This window comes from Momordica charantia (genome assembly GCF_013281855.1).
Source record: "Momordica charantia cultivar OHB3-1 chromosome 8 unlocalized genomic scaffold, Mcharantia_2.0 BLBB01000008.1, whole genome shotgun sequence".
Lineage (NCBI taxonomy): Eukaryota > Viridiplantae > Streptophyta > Magnoliopsida > Cucurbitales > Cucurbitaceae > Momordica > Momordica charantia.
This window is the reverse complement of record NW_028275166.1, coordinates 3980100-4003378: the sequence shown is the minus strand read 5'-3', so window position 1 is coordinate 4003378 and position 23279 is coordinate 3980100. Positions and strand designations below refer to the sequence as shown.

Sequence of the window (23279 nt, the reverse complement as noted above, 5' to 3'; positions counted from 1 at the left end):
GGTTTGAAATTTGATTGCGTTTCAAAGCTGATAAGGGAAAAATGTATCCCTCTTGATAGAGTTTTGAAATAGTGAGTAGTTTTTATGCACTCATTTATTTTCAAAGTCCCACAAAGTTTGGAAGTTCTCAACACGTTTTTTTTGTTAAAATTGGGAAAATCAAACTCAAATTCAAAGCCATTGAAGATGAAAACTAGCAATTTATGGGCCAACACGCCATTCTCCATCTGTTCACAACTCCAATGCATGTATGAAATAAGAATTCTTAAGCCTTTTTTTTAAAGTACAATAATTGGGTCGGAAATTCGAACTCATAACCTCTAGATCAGAAACATTTGCTAATTACCATTGAGCTATGTTAAACTATTTTTAATTTAGACCATAAAATTTCAGAAAGGGAAATATATGCTTTTTGGTCTAAATTGAGGAATTTTTAATGGGTAGCTTTATTTTATGAAATATTTGAAAATATTTATTTTTGAAAAGGTTTATATTAATTAACTACCATATATTTTTATTTTAAGGGAAAATATACTCGAGATTTGGAGTATGTGTTTATTTGGTTTAAGTTTATCATCAGGGACATTTTTTGTCACTTATGTTTGTAAAATGATTTTAAATGGTCTTTAGATGCTTTGACCGTTAGTTAACTAACGTTAAGATAATGTGATGGTTAAATTGTTGGCTGACTATTGTTGATTTGACAAAATATATTAATTTAATAATCTTTTTATTTTGTTTAGACTTTTCATTTCCTTCCCTCTTCTCTCTCTCCTTCTCCTCTTCCCTTTCTGTTCTCATCTCCCCACTATCGCTCGTTTGTCACCCCTCTCATTTTTTTCCTGATTATTTTTTAGATCCGACGAAGAAGATTCCTCATTCAAATTCGACAAGGAACATCAGTTCTTCATTTAGATATCCGAGTTCCTCGTTCAGATCTAATGAGGAACATGTACGTCCCTCTTTCTATATTAGAAATAAGTTCCTTAACGATATCGACTGACGAGGAGAAGGACTGATAGGTGGCAACGTGAGGTTCGCTAGAGAAGGAGAGAGGAAGGAGAAGAGCGAAGGCGATTGAAAGTACAGTACTGACAACTTAACTGCCACATCATCTTAACGTTAATCAACTAACTATCAAATTATTAGGGACCATTTAGAACCATCCTATAAACTTCATGAACAAAAAGTGTTCATTTTAAAACTTTAGGACACCTACCCTAAACCTTAGGACCAAAATTGTATTTTACACTTTATTTTACGTGATTGTCATCATTAATTAATATAAAATAATGATTAAGTTAAATATTGACTACCATATTAGCATTAGCTCAGGTTAAAACATGATCTCTACTTAATCTCAATTGTGCTAAATTTGCAACGACCCCAAATTGCAACAAACAATTTCACAAGACAATCTACACTACTAGAATTTAAACAAGTTATGAATTTATAAATAGATTGGACCTCCTCAATACAATATCATACATTTTGAATAGAATTCAACACAAAATTCACGGAGTGTAAACCCAAAACATTTTCAAAAAAATCTTCCTTAGCGACCAACCGTGCGAAAGTAGATGCATCTGCCTAGGTTGTGATATGCATCCACAAATGGGAATTTATTAGTTATTGATATATACTTTGTAATGTCAAATCTTTTAATATTTTGACCAAAAGTTTTACCCCTTATTTTCCAAGAAACACCATATATCACAATATTGAACCAAATGTTCATGTCCCTTTCAAATTTAAGTGATTGGTCATATTATATCTTGTGGATGACTACTGTTTCTCAGTCTAAGTCCATATAACAGCTGCCATTGTCCAAGGGGGTGAGGGATTAATTGAAGAAGGAAGGGGTACTTTGGACTTTTAGCTTAAATTTTCTTAATACTTAAGTCCATTAAAATTGGAATACTTAATTTGCTATGTTAAACCAATCATATATCACAACATTGCATGAGATTTTTACTAGGTAAAATGGCAATTCTAACCAAATTGTTATTATACTTCCCCCAACACAAAGAATATTGTTTTGTTTTTTTCTTTAATTATTTTTTGAAGGATGAGAAAGTTTCATCATCTTGACCAAGGTTTAGAGTAAAGATCATCATTTTTTTTCATTTGATGTATATATTCCAACTCCAATGATAAAAATTGGAGTAAAGAATTTTGAATAACAACTCTATGATATATAAACAATTAAGTTGTGTTATTAGTTGAGAATATCATAAACAATTAAGTTGTTTTATTAGTTGAGAGGGAGACTGCGAAATGAAAATCAATCTGGATAAATTATATAAGATTTGATAATATTGTTTTTACTCACTTTTGTTCACTCATTTTTAAATACTTTTTATTACAAACACTAATATTTAAAATACCCACAATTCGTCTCTATAAATGTTGAGGTAGATTTTGAGACTATCTCTCAAGAGACTATTTTAATATTATTAATAAAATCGACACCACTCGTATTTTTTCAGATGGATGTTAAGGATTCATATTGAAAATATAAAAAACTTAATAAAGATTTATAATATATACGAGTTATAGGTCAATTGATTTGGAGAGCTAAACCATAAATATTGATATGACTCTGCAGGATGTTTAAAAATAGTTTCAAGCAAAATTATGGTTTGATTTCAAATTCTATAGAGAGGAAAAAAAAGTCATGGTCAATAGAGGAGAGGAGAGGAGGCCCCACCGTTAAAACTTCCGTCCAATCGCGTCAAGACACATTTCAGTTTTTATTTGTTTGAAAAAGTCAAAAGAAAAAAGAAGACATTCTTACCCCGCGGAATTGACGACGGAAACTAAACGGTGGACCGCCGTACCGTACGTCACCTTGCTGACGTCTTCTCCACGTGGACCTCCGACGGCTGCTCCACCACAGTCAAAACCACTGGCCAAGGCCTCCTTATTTTGTCGGAATAACGTGGTAATAATTTTATATTATGTTTTCTATTATAAAAAAGGTCTAACTCATGTCATCTTAATTGAAAATATATACTAATTACTATTAAATTAAGTTTATTTTAACAATTTTATATTATTAGATATATAGTTTGTAAACTCACAATATCTTAATTAAAAATATATACTAATTACTATTAAATTAAACCCATTTTAACAATATTATTAGATACACGGTCGGATTTTATTTTATTTTTAAAATAATCTCATAGGAGATCATAAATTTAATGGAAATGAAAATAGTGTAAAAAACTTTTTGAGACTATAAATTTTCGTGTCTTGGTGGTAAACAGACCATGACCAAGACCAAGACCAAGACCAGCGCCACCTGGTCCTCGTCACCAACGCCAAATGGGAAATTGAAGAATCATCATTACTGAGAACACAAGACTAACCCACCATTTGTTTTTTCTTTTCTAATTTTTACACTCAAATAAGAAAAAAAGAGTAACAAAAATAATATAAAATAAGAAATCCTATATTGTAATTAATGTCAATTGTTTTTTCAATTGATTTTTTTAAACACAATAAGCTCGCTTGTTTTTTCAACTGATGTTAACAATTAAACGTCTGTTGAAAGAATATTCACAAGAGAATAAATTTGAGTTCTTCGGCCATTAACTAAAACAGTGTTTTTGAAGAACGTATTATTTCCAGTTAAAAGAGGATTTAGGAAGAAGCATAGGATGGATGGAAATTGAGATTGAAAGATCAAATTTCACACAACAGATTTTTTTTTTCTTTTTTTTGGTTGAATTCTCACAGAACAGAGACTTTATTTGTTCTAACATTACAATTTTCCCACATCACAGAAATCTTCCAAAAGCCATGGATTAAATTAAGCTATCTGAACCTCAATCGTCTTCGGCTTCTTCGGCTCCGGCGGCGGCAGCTTCTGCACAGTCACCGTGAGAACGCCGTCGTGGCACACCGCCGTCACGGCGTTCGTATCCGCATTCTCCGGCAACATAAATTTCCTCATGAATTTTCCGATCCTCCGCTCCATTCTCAAATACTTCGCCGATTCTTTCTCCTCCTCTCTCTTCCTCTCGCCGGTGATCAGAAGCACGTTCTCGTCCTCCACCTGAACCCTAATTTCCCCTGATTTCGCTCCCGGCATGTCGATCGCGAAAACGTACGAATTCGGGTATTCGATTACGTCCACCGGAGTGGCGGCCATGGCCGTCGCGTCCCGCACGTAGGCACGGGTCGGGCCGGTGATGGGCTTGCCGGCGCCGCCGTCGGCCATATCCACCATTTGTTGCAGGGTGGAGAACAGAGGAGAATCCAGAATTCTGAAATCCATCGGCGTCGCTCGCGGGAAAACGATCTCTCTTTGTTCTTGAAATTACAGAGAAAGCTCCGGTGAATTGAAATTAGAAGATGGATGTGGAATTCCGGGAGAGATGGTATTAATATGCGTGGAGGGCGGTGGAATCGGCGGTCGCCGGAAAGTTCAAGAAGGTTCTGAAAGAAGAAAGTAAAGGGTTTCGATGGTTCTAGATGCTAAGTGGGTCCCCTTCTCTTCTATTGGGTCTCGAATGTTTTAGAATATGAAAGCTTTTTTTTTTTTTTTAGAAAGTCCAATTCCTTTTATTTCAGCGGTGTGAATTAAAATTTAAAACTAAACTAGCATATATTTGGAATATATTTTTCAAATATAGAATTATAAATGTGACTGTCGCACAGGAGATTGAATAATGGACTACAGCTTTTGAATTCAAAATAATAATAATAAAAGAAAGTATTTACAAACAAAGCTTAATATTTTAAACATCGGTACTAAAAAAAAAATTTAACTTCGATGATGAATAAAAAATTATAATAACGAATAAGTTTTTTCTTTTTATAACAAATTAACAAAAAAAAAGGTTATTACCCTTTAAAAAAAGTTTTAACTCCTTATTATTTACATTATTATGAGTAAATTAATGAAAATATTTTCAAATAATTTCTTCACTTTTTTTTTATAATACAATAAAAATATCAATTCACCCCTGATCGAATTCATGGACATAAAATTTTAAAATTAATTATTAATTCCTAAGGTTAAGTGGCACTATAGGATTTGAACTCATTCTCCTATTAGTTACTTTAGTCTCTTTTGACTAATGGACCACATATGATAGTTATAAATTTAATAATTTTTAAACAAAAGAGAAATTTAATAGTAACATTGATGATAATTAAATAATAAATTTTTTAGAATAATTAAATAATCAAATTTACTTGAGATAGTAAATAGTGAAAAATTAAATAAATTTTTGATAACATTTTCTATATGGTAAAATTTGTGTTAAATGAATTTGTATACTTTGATAAATACTTGAAAAATATTTTCATAGATGGTTGAATATCTATTTTACAAATTAATCATTGAAAAAAAAATTGGATGGACAAATGTATTAAAAATATTTCATGTATTTCTTAATTTCATAAGAAAATTGATTTTAGTAAAATAATTAGTTTATAAATTATATTTATTTAAAAGAAAATTAAAATTCAATCAACAAAACAAAACATAAATTTAATAAAGTCAGTTTAACGAAATATATTCAACACCAACCAAACAAAAGTTTAACAAACCCATACTCAATAGCAGTTTAATAAACTAAATTAGAATTCATTTGGGAGGAGGGAATTGAATTACAGAAGCAGGATGGCCTTTCCGAGCAAACCCAAATCTCAAGGCAGCAACAACAAATACCAAAATGACGACAACCGTCATACATAACATGGTCCTAAAACCCGTAGCAGTTTTCTCGTCTTCCGGTAACATCGTCAAAAACGCCACTGATAAGGAATAAGCCGCCACCAGCGCCACCGTGGAGATATACTTGGCATAAGCCACCAGCCCAACGGCGGCGACGCTGTTGGAGACGGTATTGCTCATGTGCAGAGTCAGCTCGACGAGCGAGAACGCAAACGCAGACGTGGCGCTGACTATGAAAAGGGTGTAAAGATCTGGGCTTTTGGACGCCATCACCGACTTTCCGGCTCTCTGACCGGAGTTTCCGTCGTCCTGCCAGACGCCGCCGGGAGGGTTGACGGCGGCTTGGAAGGCCATGGTGGCGATGAGGGATGCGACCACCATTAAGGCGTCCTTCTTTCTGGCCCAGAGCTCCGGCGAGGTGGCGGAGGCGGTGAGTGCCGATGAGCTGGTGGCGCCGTATCCACGTAGGAAATTGGTCGTCTTCAGGAGATTTGGATACGCGTTGGGCATTGGGTAATTAATCAGCATGTCCAGTGGTGTGAACCCCTTCGAGTTTAGGGCATTCGTCTCAATTTTAAATGTCACCAAGTATTCCACTATCTGCAAAAGAATTAAACTTTAATTTGCCCAACATGGATATTCAATTAATGTATTATATTGGAATTGTACTTCATCAGGTTCAAATCTCCACTCTATCTATGTTTATAGTTTTAACAAAAAACTTGAATAATCACGACTCATCATTTGGTAATGTTTTTGTTTATTAGTTTCTATTTCTTAACTTTTAATGAAGAAAAATGAATAGTATGATCTCAATCTTTTTATGAATTCAAATATGATAAAATAATTTTTTTATTTGTATTTGGAACAAATTTAAAATGAAAAAAAAAACTTGGTTGTTTTTAAAAATTATATATATATATATATATATATGAGAATGTTCCTAAAGAAGGAGAAACAAAAACCTTTTTTTTTTTGGAAAAAAAGTATAATTTCATTAGACGTATGTGAGAAATATATTAAAAACCTACAAAAAGAGGAGGCTTAAAAAGAACGTTACCAAACGCTTATATTTTTTAAAAGAAACAAGAAACATGATTAGTTGTAAAATATTTAGATTTCTTAACAAAACTGAAAATAACAAACAAGAAACCAGAAGGTTATCAAATGGGTCCAAATTAACCTCAATTTTTAGAAAGTCTATTTTAGTTTCTAAATTTTTAAGACAAAATGATAAAAAAATAAAACTTTGTATTTCGCCATTTGTTTGGAAAGTACAGCTATCCTTACAATACAAAGGTCTGTTAATATTTTGAATAAAAAGTTAATGTAAAAGAATTTGGAACAATTTTATAAGTAGGACTTAATTTGGTAACGTTTTTGTTTACAATTTTTTATAAATGTTATTTGTTTTTAATTTTTTTTAAGAAACATTGTTTGTATAGAAAGTTTTGACAACAAACAAAAACAAAAATCTTATTTCTGATTTTTTTTCAATTTGTTCCAAAATATAAATAAAAATATTACTCTATCGTTTTAAATCCAGGAGTGTACAGTTCTACCATTTTACTTTTCTTTATAAAAAAAAATAGAAAGAATAACGTTATCGGATCTTTAATTCACGATTACTACCTCGTGCTGATTATGGACGGCGAGATGGAGGAGTGTGAAGCCATGATCATCCTTAGCGTTGATAAAAGTGGTGACGTCTCGTCGGGCTCCGATGTTTTCGACGAGCAGTTTCAAGGCGGCGAGGTGGCCGTTCATGGCGGCGAAGTGAAGAGGGTTTCTGCCGTCGTCATCGCAGAGGAAGCACAGATCCGGGTCAACCCGGAGCAAGCGGGTTATTATATTCACATGCCCGTTCGCCGCCGCCATGTGAAGCGGGGACAACCCCTTCTTGTCGGAGTGGTGGGCCAGCGCCGGCTCCATTGCCACCATCCTCTCAACCAAATCCAAGTGCCCGTAAAAGGCCGCCACCTGAAGCGGCGGCTCCCGGAGGCCGCTCTCGTAGGGGGCCTCGACCCAGCTGCCGCCGTAGAGTAGGGACGGGTATCGGCCGGCGATTTCTAGTAAGGTGCGTACGTCACCGTTATGTGCTGCTTCGTAAAGCCGCTTGCTATTAGGGTTTCTCATCTTTTTTTTTCTCTCTCTCTCTCTAAGTTTATAGTGAAAGCTTTTTTATTTGATGGCTATTTATATAATGATTAAATGATCAATGTGGGTGTGAATGTGTGCTTTGGATTTTGGATTTTGTTTTTGTTGTTTGTGTTTTGAATTAACTTTAGCAATTACCTTTCTAAAGTAAAGATCCGGCATTTCGATTGAATCCTTGTGTTGTAATAATTTTATCTAACTAGTTTGGTTGAGTTTAATTGCTACCATTTCTTAAAGTCATGGTGTATATAATAACAACAATTACTACAAGTATGTTTAAGGTTTAAATTATAGCCACTCTTAAGGTATGTTTTTTTTGTGCGTTATAACTAGTTTGTATGAAGTTTGTTAAGTCTAGATTTGAAGAGTAGGTCATAGGAAAAGGTCGGAATGACGAAAAAAGACAGCAACATGCTTTTGAAAATGTCTTTCTCCATATCTTGTTTGTGTTTTTGGATAATATTTATTTTAGAGGATTTAGTAGATAATGAGAACTTAATTTCAAAACTCACTCCCCTTGATTAAAATATGTTACTATTTTGAGGATCATACATTCAAAGGATAAAAGACTTAACAAAAGTTTATAATATATAATATTGGTACTTCTCTTATCGTCAATTGATTATGAGATAAAACCTTATGAATATGAATATACTACATATATACCCTCATGGCACCCACTTGTAGAGTAGGTAGCTCGTACCGCTCCTCTAGTTCAAGTAGTTTAAGAGAATACCTAAGTTTTTTTAGGTTAAAAACTACCAGACCGGCACGAGTCCTTTTATTAGCACCAAAAAGGAAGTTACATGTTTTTTGGTATATTCTTTTTTTTTCTTTTTTCTTTTTAACTATACTTGCATAGTCTCATAATCCTCTCTCTCATTCTGATGTGATGTCAATTTCTTTCGTTACCTCCTTTTATTCAGGCGTCACATGATGATTTGATGGTAATTAAGTAGTGAGTTCAAGAATCTAGAGTTTACTTGTAACTTATAATCACATTCTTATAGTGTTTCAAATAACTCTTATACATTATTCTTTCTATCAAGAGTGTTCACAACCTGAAATTAAAGATTCATTTGGTAACATGATCTCTTATTTCTTGTTTTCTCTTTCCTCTTTTTTAATCCAGAAAAACACAATTTTATTTGGTAACTCTATCTTGTTCTTCATTTTTTTATTGAATAAAGAAGAAAACTTGATTTGATTGAAAATAGGACAAAAAAAAAATGGTGTTTTTTATTTTGTTTCTAAAATGTTCTATACAATTCTAGGAACATGTTTTAAAAATTAAAGATAAAGAACATAAAATAATTATATAATGGTTGAAGTGAACACTTTTTTTTTAAATGAAATTAAATCAATCCCCAATTAGGTTTACGTTAATGGGTGTTCCCTAATCCCTAGGCCGGCCGGCCGCAGCCGGCGGATGAGCTGTTATAATTCCAAAGAAACCTCCGCCATCTTTTTCTTAAGAATAATATTTTTGCCTACATTTAAAATTTTATAACTCAATATAATTTTATTTCTCACTTTTCTCTCAAAAAATTTAACATTTCTCAAAGTTTTCTATCCCTAAAATTTGTACATCTATAACTTGTCTTTATTTGTTTTTATTTATTTATTTCTCTAAAAAATATTTCTCTATTTAAGTTTTCTCTCACACTACATTTTTTTTCTCTCTCAAATTTTTTTCTTCTTTCTCTCTAACATTTTTTTCTCTAAATAACTAATATTATTTCGCTCTTACCCACTAACTTTTCTCTCTCTAAAATCTTTTTTTATCGCTTTAAAATCTTCCAAAAATAGTTATCAAATTACGTATCAGTTTTTGTTTTGAAAATAGAAGATAGAAAAACGAAAAACGAAAATAGAAATGATTATGCAACAAAGTCTAAATAATATAGAAAAATGACCTATCGTGACTCATGAGTTTTTTTTTCCTTTTATGTTATTTTTTGGTTGCTTTTGTGTTTAAATAAATTTTAAAAGACAACACCCTCATCAATGGATCCGTGGCGCAATGGTAGCGCATCTGACTCCATATCAGAAGGTTGCATGTTTGATTCACGTTGGATTCAATATTTTCACATAGATAAGTCCCTCTTTGATAAAATTTCACTTTAATTTCACTTTCTGTTTTATTTTAAAATGCGGTACCTTTATGAATCAAATAACTTTTGAAAAGATAACTTTTCAGACCACCTATTAGCTTGATACATATTGATATCTCCCCAAAAAAAAAAAGAAAGAAAAACAAAGCTTGGTATATATATTATATATTATATATTTATTTTTGTGCTTAACGTTTAAATAATTTATTAAATTAACATAAAGAATTTAAAAAAGAAAAACAAAGCTTGGTATATATATTATATATTATATATTTATTTTTGTGCTTAACGTTTAAATAATTTATTAAATTAACATAAAGAATTTAAAAAAGAAAAACAAAGCTTGGTATATATATTATATATTATATATTTATTTTTGTGCTTAACGTTTAAATAATTTATTAAATTAACATAAAGAATTTTATGTCACACACAGAATTGCAACCCCAAAAGCCACAGCCATGGCAACAATGGAAAAGAACATGGCAAAGGAAAGAAAACCCAAGAAAAGGGAACTGTTGGAGGGATGATCAATGATCAGCAAGAAAAGTTCAACGATGGAGAACACAAAACAGAATGTGATCGAAAATATAAAGCACCGGAATCGAACCGTGTGTGGGGTCGATTTTCCGGCGCCGTCCCATATGCCGCCGGGAGGGTTCACCGCCGCCTGGAAAGCCATCGTCGCCATCACCGACGCCACCACCATTAGTGCCTCTCGCTGTCTCATCAGCCGCCCGTTTCTGCAGCAGCTCCGCCCGCTGCAGCTGCTGCATTGGCTGCCGGCGGGCGGCGGCGCTGCAACGGCGCCGAGTAACACAGCTATGGCCAAATCGTTCACGTCTCTGTTGCTTTGCAATAAGACGTCCAACGGCGTCCATCCGTTTGAGTTCGTTGCGTTTAGTTCCGTTCCGTTTGTGTTCACCAGAAATCGTATTGTCTGCATCATTTAATTTTGTTTAAAGGAATTTAGATTTTAAAAATATTTTTTGAAAAAGACTTGGAGGTGAAAATAACATTTTTAAATTATAGGCCTAATTTTGAAAAATAGAAAAATAAAATAAAATATTTATGAGGGCTTTTGGTTTTTAGTACTCCTCCGTTAAACTAGTGGGTGATATATTGGATATTTAGGTTAAAATTGCTATCTATGTTCTAATTTTCTCATTAATAAAAATGGAAGAAATTGTTTTCAAATTGTGACTAAAACATCTCCAGATAAAAGAGAGAAATTATTTCCTTTTTCTTTCTCCTTCTCTCTTTTTACCATCAAAGTCTAAACAAGAAATTCATAAGAAAGTGTACCTAACTAAATAGGAAAATTTTAAGTTTTATTGGGTCCTTAAACTTTTAAGTTTTTTTTTTATATATGTATTTCTCTTTATTTTAGCTCCTAAATTAGAAAAAGAAAAAAAAACAATTTTGATACAACTTTTTAAAATATTTATTTTAGTTTTCAAACTTTGAAATTTAATCATGTTGGTTCTTAATACTATGTTGTCACTGGACACCTATTATCCAATGTTCACCTCTAATGTACATGTCAACGTCAGTACACATTATTGAATAGTCACCTATTTGTTAGAAATAAAATAAAGACAATAATCAAAATTCATTAGTACTAAAAAATTCAAAGAGTAAAGTAGATTAAAATGATACAAATTTAAAATCTCATAAATCAAAAAGAAAAGATTTTGAAATTGAAGAATTGTAATTTAAACCTAAAATTTAAGAAACTTTAATGACCAAATTAAAATCCTAACTCACAAATTATGAAGTAAATTATCAATACCTCGATCTGCTTGTAAGAGACGGCTAAATGGAGAATAGAGCATCCAGAATCATCCTTCGCATTAAGGAAATCTTTATCATCTATAGCATGAACCAGCACCTTCAAAGCTTCCAACTGGTTGTTCTTGACGCACAAATGCAAAGCATTTCCGCCGTGGTCCACAGCGGTTCGGGCAGCTTCCGGCCTGGCACCGACCAGCTCTTCCAGGGCGTCCACACGGCCATTTGCAGCGGCAAGTTGCAAAGGGTTCCAGCCCTGTGCATTGCCAAGCAAGCACATATCAGCCTCGACTCGCAGCAAAAGCCTAACGATTTCGAGATGGCCCTTGGCCGCGGCTAAGTGAAGGGGAGATGATCCGTTTGAATCGCGCTCTCGGGCGAGCCGAGGCTTTTGTTGTATAATCTGATCAATGAAATCGGTGTGGCCAAGAAGGGCTGCAACATGAAGCGGAGGATCGACCGTGCCATCGAAGACTCGGTCGAGAAGTAGAGGTTCTTGTTGGAGCAATTCTAACAGCTTTTCTACACTGCCTTCCATTGCTGCTTCTTGAAGCCTACTTTCTAAGGTTGCCATTTCTTTTTGGTGTTGAACCTTTGTTTCCACTCCCCTTTTGGATGGTGTAGATTTATAGTTGATTCAAAGGAAATTTTGATTTTTCATCCTTTGTACTTGATGTGAGTAAATTTTGAACTTGAAGAAGTAGTAAAAATAAATTCTGGTGAGTACGCGTAATTGAATTATTGTTTTATAAGATTAGATCACTATATTTTATATATATATACATTATTTAGTTCGATTTTATGATTTAAGATTAGATCACTATACTATATATATATTAGTTCGATTTCATGATTTATTGATGGGTTTGGGTTGAACTATTTATTAATTGATTTTTGGGTACTTTTCAAGATTTTCTTTAGAATGGTATTATTAATTTTAATTGTTACCACCTATTCAAGTTGAAAATCTAATTTTGGTAAAATTAAAACCGACTTGCCGTGTAAATTTTTTTTTATTTTTCTATTTTAACTTCTTTTTTCAAATGTCAAGAAAAAAAAAACTTCTGTTTCCTTTTTCAAATTAAATATACATTTTGGTGTGTTATTAAAATTATAACATTAATTTTATTTTAGTTAGAAAGAAATGGTCGTATAGGAAAATAAAAACAAGAGAAAAATACTTTAGGTGACCTCTCACATGGCAACTTAATTACATATAGGTCGGAACGTATCAGGTCATCACAACAACGTTTCAAGATATAGTTTTTTATTATGGATGTCCAGTATAACATTAGACAACTTCAAAATCGACTTAGACCCTGCTCCTAGTCGAATCAACGTAAGTGGGTACAAGGTTCGACCTTCATAAATGTTAAATTGATGAATAAAATATATAGGCTTCGACCCTCCTAAAAATTAAGCCGACGAAGTATATGAGACTGCACCAAACGACTTATCAACTGTTGTTTAGGCAATTACGCTGTGAATCATGCAATGGTTTTAATTGACGGATAAGTGAGATATTCACTAGTCTTCACCTATAAATGGAAAGATGTGTCCCGATCCATATACAAATATGCAATTCTGATTCTTTGTCTTTAGATCGATAGATCCGACGATGAAGATCGACTTAAGCATTGTAGCAATTCTTTTCTATTTGTGCATGTTCCGTGTTAATTGGGTCAACCTTCCTTGTCCGACCTATTGGAGGCGATCAGAATACTACACACAGGTTATGATAGTTTAGAATAAATTAAGTTAAAATAAAAATAAACTTCAAAAGTAAAACTTCAAAAAGAAACATTTTCATGAATAATGATGAAGCAATCTTTGCAAAGAAGGAATTTTGTGGAGACCAAATGATCTATGACTTTTATAAAAAAGTTGATTCTGTACGAAGTTTGCGTGTCTTTTGGGGCTGTCTTAATTTCTCCTTAAATAAGAAAAATATTTTTTCTTCGAAATAAAATTAATTTTAATTGAATATATATTGTTTAGTGGGAATTTTTAGATTTTCAAAATATTATGTTGTATAAAGTTTGAATAAAAGCTTATTAACGTTGTTTTTTTAATTAATCATTAAACATAAATCTTTACTCATTTTTTATAGCTTAAAAACTTAACTTACTGTAAGCATATTTCAACGGTAATTGATATGTATGTCCAACAAAGAAGTCCTGAATTTTTCCACACATATAGACTTCAAACAACTATTTGTATATATCATGTCATCATATAAACAACTAGCATATAATAAATATGCATTTTCAAATATAACAAAAAAAATTAAAATTTTACATCCATATAAATGAATTAAATTTACCCAACCTATCCATTTAAGTTTTTGGGTTCAGTGGTTGTTTATTCATCCTCAAGAGAACTCAAACTCAAAAATAATATAAAACAAACTAAGTGCTATATTTTGAGGAAAAGATTAAAAAATTGTGACATTTTTAAAACTACATATTAAACTTATTTTATATGTATTCTATAATATGTAGTGTAATGTCTCATAAAAAAAATCGAAAGTTTATAGATTAGAATTATTTAAATTTTGATTTGAGTGTAGTTCAACTGATTAAGACATATATATTTTCGACCAAAAGATCGTGAGTTTGAATACCCACCCCACGTGTTGTTATACTAAAAAAAGAATTAAGTTTTTATTGACCAAAGTTTAATTACGTTCTTCTGATTGTAAAGAATACTTTATTTAACTTTTATATTGAGTATTCATTATTTTATTTTAAATTGAATTTATATTAGTTCTAAATAAAATTCTAAAGCTCTTACTCTAAAATTTCTTTATCTCTACTCTGGAAACTGAATTAAGACTTCATAATATTTCGTATTAAAAAATAATAATAAAAGAGCTCTAGGTTAATAGAGGACAAATAAGTATTCTTTGGAAAGAAGTCATCTTTTATTTTCAAAAATAAAAATAAAAAGAAAAAGAAAACAAGAAAGAAAGAAAATAAATTTTAAAAAGGGAAACAAGTCATCTTTTAAAGACTAAGACTAAAGAGTCTTGGGTTTGCTTTTATAGTGTCCTTTAAAAAAAAGTTATATTTCTTAAAAAAAATTTGATAACACTTTTTGAATTTATTCTTTATTTTTCACTGAAACAATGAACTATTCCTAGATATCTTTATGTCTCAAATAATTAATTTATAATTTGAATTATGCTTTAACGAAATTTGAGCATATCTCCTATTTTTTAAGAAAATATATATATTAGTCGATTTTTTAAAGATATGTATTAATCAACTAAGTTAATTTCAAATTAGCCCCACATAATTCCCATAATGCATTATAAATATCACATTTAAGTAAAGTACCATGAGTTCAAGTGATTTATAAGAAACCAAAACACATAAAACGTACAAAGAAAAGATACATATTATATATATATATATATATTTATTTATTTAAAAGAAAAAGCTCATAAATGAAAATTGAGTGCTTGAAAAAGCACTTTTATAGAGATAAAGTTACCCCGACTTTTCTCACATATATATTTTTTTCTTTTTTCAAAATATTGCTATAGCTAGTTGCTTTTTTTTTTTTAATGATTCAATAAACAATCACATGCATTAAAAAGAAGTTATTACTTTTCATAATTGACTGGACTTCATTTTATTTTTGGAATTTAATTGACTTCATATCTTAAAAGTAGGTAAAAATATATTATTAGTCCATAACATTTTAAAATATTTTGGTCTTCCTATCTTTTATTAAATAATGTAACAACGGGTTATAGATTTAAAATCTTTAATGTAAATTTTATTTTTAAAAATCCTCCTATTGTGCTTCGATTTTCAACTCATTCACCAGGCTGCGATTATAATAAAATTTTGGTTAAAAAACACATTTTGTCTCTATACTTTTACAAAAATAACAATTTAGTCCCTGAACTTAGTTTGTAATGATTAAGTCCATGTACTTTCACTAAAGTAATAATTTAGTCATTCAACTTTAACTTGTAATGATTTAGTCACTGTAGTATAAAATTTATAACAATTTAGGTAAAAAATTTATTAAAATTAAGTGTCAAATTTTATCATATAACAATTTAATCTTTCTAATTTATAAACATGTTTGGTCCCTCCATAGTTTATCGATCTATATATATAATAAACTTAACAAAAAAATTTCACAATAAACATTAAATCGTTACCAACTTTAAATTACAATTACTAAATTGTTACATGTTAAAGTTGAAGGACTAATTGTTATCAATTTAAAAGTATAGAGACTAAATCGTTACAAATTAAAGTTCAGGAACTAAATTATTACTTTAACGAAAATAAAAGGACAAAAAGTGTTTTTTAACCTAAAATTTTTAACATTCAGATCACTTATATTTAAACTAAAAATATAATGGTTTAAATTTCATTTTGGTTCATAAATGTTTAGAATTATTTATTTATTTTATTTTAGTCCATAAACTTTAAAAAATGTATGTTTTAATTCTTAAAAGAAAAACCCTATACTTTAAAAATGCTTACGTTAATATTTGGACTTTCAAATTATATATATTTTAGTTACATATTGCTATTACTCCATCATGGGATATGTCCATCCAATACGATTCTTACCTATATATATAACTCCAATATATGTGTCCATGCCAATATTATACACATTTGGAATCAAGTTTTTCTTTTGTTAATTAACAGCAAAATAATGGACCAAAATATTTCTCCTATAGTTAAGGAATTAAAGTAAATTTTTTTTTGAAAGTTTAGAAATTAAAAATGAAATATTATTTAAAGTTCACTAAGATAAAATTTAAACAAATTATATTTTTTGTGCATAGCATATATCGAGACAGAAAGTAGAGGAATTTTAGTTCCCAATAATGATGACTGAATCTTCGGATGAAGTTAACAACGACAACTCGACCAAACGTAGTCGTTTGATTCCCCCAACTCATTTACTCTATCAACTTGTAAAAAGAAAAAAGGAAAAAATTAGAAATTTTTTAAATATATAATATTAAAAATTAAATTAAGTAGCAATGTTGTCTAACTCTTGTTACAACGATGTAACGTCTAACCTATCTATCAAAAGTCGATGATTAGATCTCTCACTTTGTTTTAGTATTTAATATATGGGGATGAAATTCAAAGTCATGAATTTTTAGTTGTACATTGATAATATATATATGTCTGAACCAGTTGAGCTAGTTCAAATTTGCAACATATTAAGATAAAATTGATAATAATTTATAAAATGAAATCTTAAAACTTCAGGCACAAGGATATAAATTTAACAAAAATAATTGAAGTGGAAGGAAAAATGACAATTTGGAGATTTTTAAATTATGATTCGCCCAATTTTTTTTTGTGTTTTTTTTGTTAGGGTTACATTACAAAGACTTCGCTATAAACGAGTAGAATGTAAAATAGAGATCTTAGCGTTGCCCTTACATATCACTCTCCTACTTTTTATGGGTCGGTCCGGGTTGAGTCGTTTTAGGTATGATAGGTAATAACAATATCTTGGTGTGTTAAGTATAATTGATTTTCCAAAATCACCTGATTTTAAACTTTCCTAAAATCAATTTTTTAATTTGTCAAACATCGATGGAAATGGAAGTGATATTGATAATGGTAAAAGTGATTTTGGTCCTTCTAAAGTCACTCACAAACACATCCTTACCCACCACCTACACTTTGTTGGCAAAAACCATTGCATTGAAATTAAGATAAATTAAGGTTTTGAATGTCCACGTCGATAAAATTGTCGAGATTTCAATTTTATGAAAATGTCGATATTGATGGATACTTTTGAAAAAGTTATAAAAATAAAAAATTTCGTAAAAAATATTTTAATTAACAAATAAGCATTCTTTTGTTTAAATTAATTGGTGGAAAAAAAGATCCATCGACAAAAATAATTATTTATTATTATAAATTTGCATTTATAGCGTTTATGTTAGCATGTTTTTTTTAATTAATCGATGAATTAATATAAATTAAATATAAAGACAAAAGTTACGCTTACGCTATTTTTAGAAGTATGAATTTTAAATTTATTAATAGAAATATGCACAAATTTAATTAGACATAAAAGTTAAAATTTCTTATTTTAAATGAAAAAGAAGTATATTATTATATGGTACTATAAAAAACGAAGACATGCCAACTTTAAGGTTCGATTACAAAGACAACATGGCATGGAGGAAGCCAGCGGATCAAAGATCATTAAGTTATTCTTAAAATGCAATATTACACACGTATTAAAACAATTAATATTTTAACTAAAAATATAGTGCATATAACATGGCCAGAACGTAAAATAAATTTTACATGATGACTTCAATGGGATGAAATTAAAAATATTAAATTACAAAGTTTAATTCATCAACCTTTAACTTGCGTCTAATAAATTTTTGTAAAAGTATTTAATAAATAATTACACTTTCATATTTGTTCAATAGGTCCTTTAAAAATATCTAAAAATTTTCTAAATTTTGTATTCTGTATCTAATAGGTTTTTTTTTTTTAATATGGCTAACAACTTTTAGGTTGAAGATATATGCGAATGACTGCTGGGCTATATTCGGTTTGATATATCTAATAGATTAATTGAACTTTCTATTTTATATCTAATAATCAAGTCAACATTTTTTTTTAATTTACGAACTTATTAGATATAAAATTAAAAATTCAGAGTCTTATTATACACTAAAAATTCAATTTTATATCTAATAGATCAATTTATTTTTAAAACGTTGAATATGTCAAAGATTTATTAAATACAAATGGAAATTTCATACACTTAATCGATATAAACTTGAAATATAAAGATTAATTTTGCATTTTAACAATTAAAAATGATGACTCGATCGAATTAGTCTGTCTCTTTGATTCCCCAGCTCATGACAACCATTTGTAAAAAGAATAAAATAACATAGAAAAATTTTAAAATATATATTTTAGAGAAAAAGAAATTGAAAATAGAAACTTTTAGCGATAGCTCCCTTGCAAGTGGATGTACCATCTGGTCCGCATGCCACGTCAATAAGCAGTTACACCATCGTTTTGCAAAGTGATTTTATTTATTATTATTATTATTATTTTGATTGGCAGACTTGTTTTTACAAACTGTTTTTATGATGTGATTTAAATTGTGATATTCTGAAAATAATATTTTTCTCTTTTCGACATTTTTATATTTTAAATTTAGAATAAAAACCAGAAATACATTATTAAAAATAAAAAATTTTACTATTAATTTCATATTACAAACTCATTTTATTTTTGTTAAAATTATAATATGTATCACATGATATATTATAAATTATGTGTATGTTTTCAGCTCACTAAATACCCGTATTTAAAAAAAAAAAAACTCACTCAACGCACTCTTAAGTTTTAACACTTTCCTTATTCAAAATTAAATGTTATAAAAATGTAATCTTGCTTACCAAAAGAGAAGTGTGTAGTAGTTTGTATTACAAAGAGAGAAGAGACTACTCTAAAGTTCAAAGAGAGTATAATTCTCGGCTTCAATGCTGAGTCCGTAGATCTTTGAATTTTGTTTATTTTAGTCCATGTTATTTTAAAACGTCTTTTTTTTGTTTCTATATATATGTTCAACTTTTGTTCATTTTAGACTACATAACTTCAAAATATTTATTTTAGTCCTGTACTTTTAAAAACTGTCTGTTAATTTTCTTTTCTATCTCGTTCATTTCGTTTACAATTTCAGCATGACACTTCATTCATTATACCTTTTAAAATGTAGCAATGAATTTATACTAAAAGCTTCTTAATCTTTGGCAACTAAGGACAACTAGAGGTCTTCTTGTTGGTTGTTAGGTTACGTTATGGCACTTTTAGGCACCATTAGCTCACAAGCTCCTTTGGATTTGCATTGATTTCTTCATGAGTTTGCATTTTGTATAAAAAAATTGTGTTAAAATTTTACGAACAGGGACTAACATAATTACTTCTTAAAAGTAGAAGGACCAAAATAAAAATTACAGGGAGTACTCTAAACCATAATTTTATTTTCTTTTTATATTATCAAGAAGTAGAATGAGAGATTCGAACTCATGACCTCTAAATAAAAACACATGTCAATTACTGCTAAATAATCTTTTTCATATTGATATTGGTGCCTAAGTTGTTGGCAAAAAAAAAGAAACACAAAAACTTAGCATATTCTTAAAATTAGTTATGTTCATGCAACATTGATTGGTTGAATGTTGAATTTTGAATGATTGAGAAGTGACAAAGTTTGGAAATTGTTCACTCATCTTCTTCGCTTTCACAATGCCCCAAATTGGGACCCATTTTGAGTTCCCACAGCAACAATTTGTCAAGTTGACCATAAAGTTGCAGATAAGATGACACATTTGGTAAGGCAACTTGTTAAGAAACAGCGGCGGGGGCGGCCAAAGGGTTTGTTTCTTAAAATATATTATTAATTAATTAAGGAAGATGGCAGGAAGCATCTGCACCTAGCACCCATAATTTCTTTCGCAACTTGATTTTTGTCCCAACTCCAAGTCTTCTTCTACATGCCACGTCAGTCGTCAATCAACAATGATTTGTAAACCACGAAAGGCAGAAAAAGAGAGGAAGGGCGTGTTTGGTATGTTATCCAGATTCTTCTTAGATTCAATGTTTGATTGATTTTTATTAGATTATGTCATCCAGTGAAAATTCTGAAAACTAAAACGGTTATGTTTTCAATATTTTTATATTTTTATTGAATAAATTAATTAAGAGGAAGTAGGATTAGACACCAAATATTGTAGGGTCTGTCCGATGAGATTAGTCAAACACTTATCGATATAAAAAATAAAAATATTTTGAATTTTGTTTTTTTTTAAAAAAAAATTGCAATATGAACTATTGGATTTGGTAAAAAAAAAAAAAAAAAAAACTTACTCCTTGCTCACAACATTAAATGTGTGACAAGAGAGTGAAATAGAAAAAAAGAGACATTTTTTAAAAACAATAAATTATCAATTTTTAAATAGCACTGGAGAAAAAATTTAATATCTAAGTACTTTTGGTGAAAAAAATATATTATCCCCACCCATCCCATGAGACCCCATTGGATGGGTAGGTACATTCTACAGGTCAATTAATTATAAAGCCAAGTGGATTCTATCTTTTGCCAGTTAATTCAAAGTATCTTCACCAAAAGGCTAAGCGGCTTGGACATTGACCCAAATTTGAAAGCAGTGTCCAAATTTGATTAATCAAATGGACATTATATATTACATAGTTTTAATAATGGGTTTCTTGTCCCTTGTTGGAAAACGAAAACTCTTTCCATGTTAGGCAACTTCAACGAAATCTTCACCAATCAAATCATCACCCATTTTTTAATTCAATAAAAATTGTTTTTTGGAGTCATTATATATACGCCCAATTATCCACAGGCCACTCACACATCCTTCAATCACTCCACAGAAAATAAAAACAGAGAAAAGAAAATGGCTGAAATTGGGAGAATCGGCAGGCTTCAAGAAGCCGCCATGGAAGGCAACGTGGCAACATTGCTGGAACTGCTCCGAGAAGATCGATTACTGCTGGACAGAGTCAACGATTTCGGTGAATCTCCTCTGCACGTGGCTGCTCTCGTTGGGCACGTGGGGTTTGTGGACGAGCTTCTGAAGCGGCGGCGTCATCTGGCCGGAGAGCGGGATTCTCGGGGGTCGTCGGCGCTGCACTTGGCGGCGGCCAAAGGGTTTGTGGAAATAGTGAAGCGTTTGGTGGCGGTGGATGCTAATTTGTGCTTGTTGAGCGATGGAGATGGGCGGAACCCGGTTCATGTTGCGGCCATGAGAGGCCGGGTTGAGGTGTTGGCCGAGCTCGTCGGAGCCAGGCCGGAGGCTGCTCGGAGTGGCGTGCACGGCGGCGGAACGGTGTTGCATTTGTGTGTGAAGTACAACCAGTTGGAGGCTCTGAAGATGTTGGTGGAAAAGGTGGGAGCTGGGAATGACAGTTTCGTTAATGCCAAGGATGATTATGGATTCACTGTCCTCCATTTGGCCGTCTCCAATAAACAGCTTCAGGTAATTAATGCACGTGATTCACGTGTCCCCTATTGTTTTTAGCACAATAATAATACACTGAATAAAATTTAGGAAAAATTGTGTCCTTCGGATAAAGGTTTCATTTTCACCTTCAATTTAAAATCTTCCACTTTTATCCTTCCTTTTCTGTCGTGAGATAATAGAATGGTTGGGTTCAAGTCCATATTAATTATGGAAGGGAGTGATCCATAATATGTAAAAGATAATAGTTATCTTCGTTGATACGAGATCTTTTTGGTGAAACTAAAAATAAAGTCGTGAGGATACGGACAATATTGTTGTTTTTAATGAATGGTATTAGAGCCATAGTTTAAAACTAGACCTATAAAGGTTCCTATGGGTGAAATTAAAAGATAAAAAAATACTAGATAACATCCGCTTAATATTAATTTATAAGAAGTAATATCTATTTTCTTCCATTTATTCTGATTTCTGATAAATGGCAAATTGCTCTCTCTCTCGTGGCAGACAGTGGAATATTTAGTCAACAGAATCGGAATCAAAGTGAATGCTTTAACCGCAAACGGTTTAACAGCTCTGGACATTCTGACTCAAAGCCACAGAGATTTAAAGGACATGGACATCGCCGCCGCCCTCACATCCGCCGGAGCCACCACCACCATATCAAAACCATCATCATCATCATCTTCTTCTTCCTCTCACAGCCACGCCAAACCCCATCTCTTAAGCCGCCTCATAGCATTCATTTTCGACAACAGAAACGACGAATCCTGGCTTATGAGGAAGCAGGAGGCCATAATGGTGGTGGCGACGCTGATCGCCACCATGGGTTTCCAGGCCGGAGTGAACCCACCCGGCGGCGTCTGGCAGGAAGACAATCCGGCAATGAACCAGACCGCCGGAACGTCAATTCTCGCCGCCAAACACCTGCAGTCGTACAACAGGTTTCTGGGGTTCAACACGGCGGGGTTCACGGCGTCGATGCTGGTGATTCTGATGCTCGTCACCGGGATGCCGTCGAAGCATATGATTTTCACGAGGATTCTTATAGTCGCCATGTGGATCGCGGTGATCTCCATGGCTTATACTTATGGATACTCCATTAAATTCTTCACTCCCGAAGCCTCCGATTCCATCATCTATAGAATCTCCATTTTCGTGTCTTTGGTGGCTACTGCTTCGCTGGGTCTCTTCTTTCTTGGCAAGATCTTCTTCATTCTTTCTCATCTCGAGGGGAAGGGCAATGCCGTCAATTCTCGTAGACCCACCGTAAATGAAATTGAAGTCCCGTAATTTAATCCACGGATCTTAGAGGTGGATCATCCAACTTTCAATTTTGAGGTAATGAGCTTTTTTGTTTTTTGTTTAATAACTGGGACTGGAGGATTCAACCTTCCAACTCAGAATAAGGTATTTGATTGATTAGCATTATTGGTAGTGAAATTGTAATAATATTACATTCCATTGCATCGTGTTTTGACTAGAACTGGCAAAACTTCTA

General features: G+C 31.7%; 4 protein-coding genes across 4 annotated transcripts; 1 reads left to right on the top strand and 3 right to left on the bottom strand.

The window, feature by feature from the left end:
- Positions 1–3676: 3676 nt before the first annotated feature.
- On the bottom strand, positions 3677–4585 carry LOC111004967 (17.9 kDa class II heat shock protein-like). The gene has a single exon (XM_022276295.2). The coding sequence runs from the start codon at positions 4283–4285 to the stop codon at positions 3818–3820; it is 468 nt and encodes a 155-aa protein (XP_022131987.2). The 5' UTR covers positions 4286–4585; the 3' UTR covers positions 3677–3817.
- Positions 4586–5602: 1017 nt separating this feature from the next.
- LOC111004773 (uncharacterized) lies at positions 5603–7828 on the bottom strand. Its single transcript, XM_022275953.2, has 2 exons — positions 7325–7828; positions 5603–6292 (listed from the first exon to the last, which is right to left on the bottom strand). The coding sequence occupies exons 1-2, from the start codon at positions 7826–7828 to the stop codon at positions 5603–5605; spliced, it is 1194 nt and encodes a 397-aa protein (XP_022131645.2).
- A 2484-nt stretch (positions 7829–10312) lies between these two features.
- Positions 10313–12395, bottom strand: LOC111005030 (uncharacterized). The gene is made up of 2 exons (XM_022276376.2): positions 11756–12395; positions 10313–10903 (listed from the first exon to the last, which is right to left on the bottom strand). The coding sequence occupies exons 1-2, from the start codon at positions 12326–12328 to the stop codon at positions 10385–10387; spliced, it is 1092 nt and encodes a 363-aa protein (XP_022132068.1). The 5' UTR covers positions 12329–12395; the 3' UTR covers positions 10313–10384.
- Positions 12396–21100: 8705 nt separating this feature from the next.
- LOC111004974 (uncharacterized) lies at positions 21101–23264 on the top strand. The gene is made up of 2 exons (XM_022276308.2): positions 21101–21796; positions 22286–23264. Exons 1-2 carry the CDS (start codon positions 21215–21217, stop codon positions 23069–23071), a joined length of 1368 nt encoding a protein of 455 aa, XP_022132000.2. The 5' UTR covers positions 21101–21214; the 3' UTR covers positions 23072–23264.
- Positions 23265–23279: the final 15 nt, after the last annotated feature.

Coding starts and splice junctions, on each gene's coding strand:
- LOC111004967 (XM_022276295.2), bottom strand. CDS start 4,285: ATGGATTTCAGAATTCTGGATTCTCCTCTGTTCTCCACCCTGCAACAA.
- LOC111004773 (XM_022275953.2), bottom strand. CDS start 7,828: ATGAGAAACCCTAATAGCAAGCGGCTTTACGAAGCAGCACATAACGGT. Junction 6,293..7,324: donor CCGTCCATAATCAGCACGAG/GTAGTAATCGTG, acceptor ATTCTTTTGCAG/ATAGTGGAATACTTGGTGAC.
- LOC111005030 (XM_022276376.2), bottom strand. CDS start 12,328: ATGGCAACCTTAGAAAGTAGGCTTCAAGAAGCAGCAATGGAAGGCAGT. Junction 10,904..11,755: donor TCTCTTACAAGCAGATCGAG/GTATTGATAATT, acceptor TAAATGATGCAG/ACAATACGATTTCTGGTGAA.
- LOC111004974 (XM_022276308.2), top strand. CDS start 21,215: ATGGCTGAAATTGGGAGAATCGGCAGGCTTCAAGAAGCCGCCATGGAA. Junction 21,797..22,285: donor TCTCCAATAAACAGCTTCAG/GTAATTAATGCA, acceptor CTCTCGTGGCAG/ACAGTGGAATATTTAGTCAA.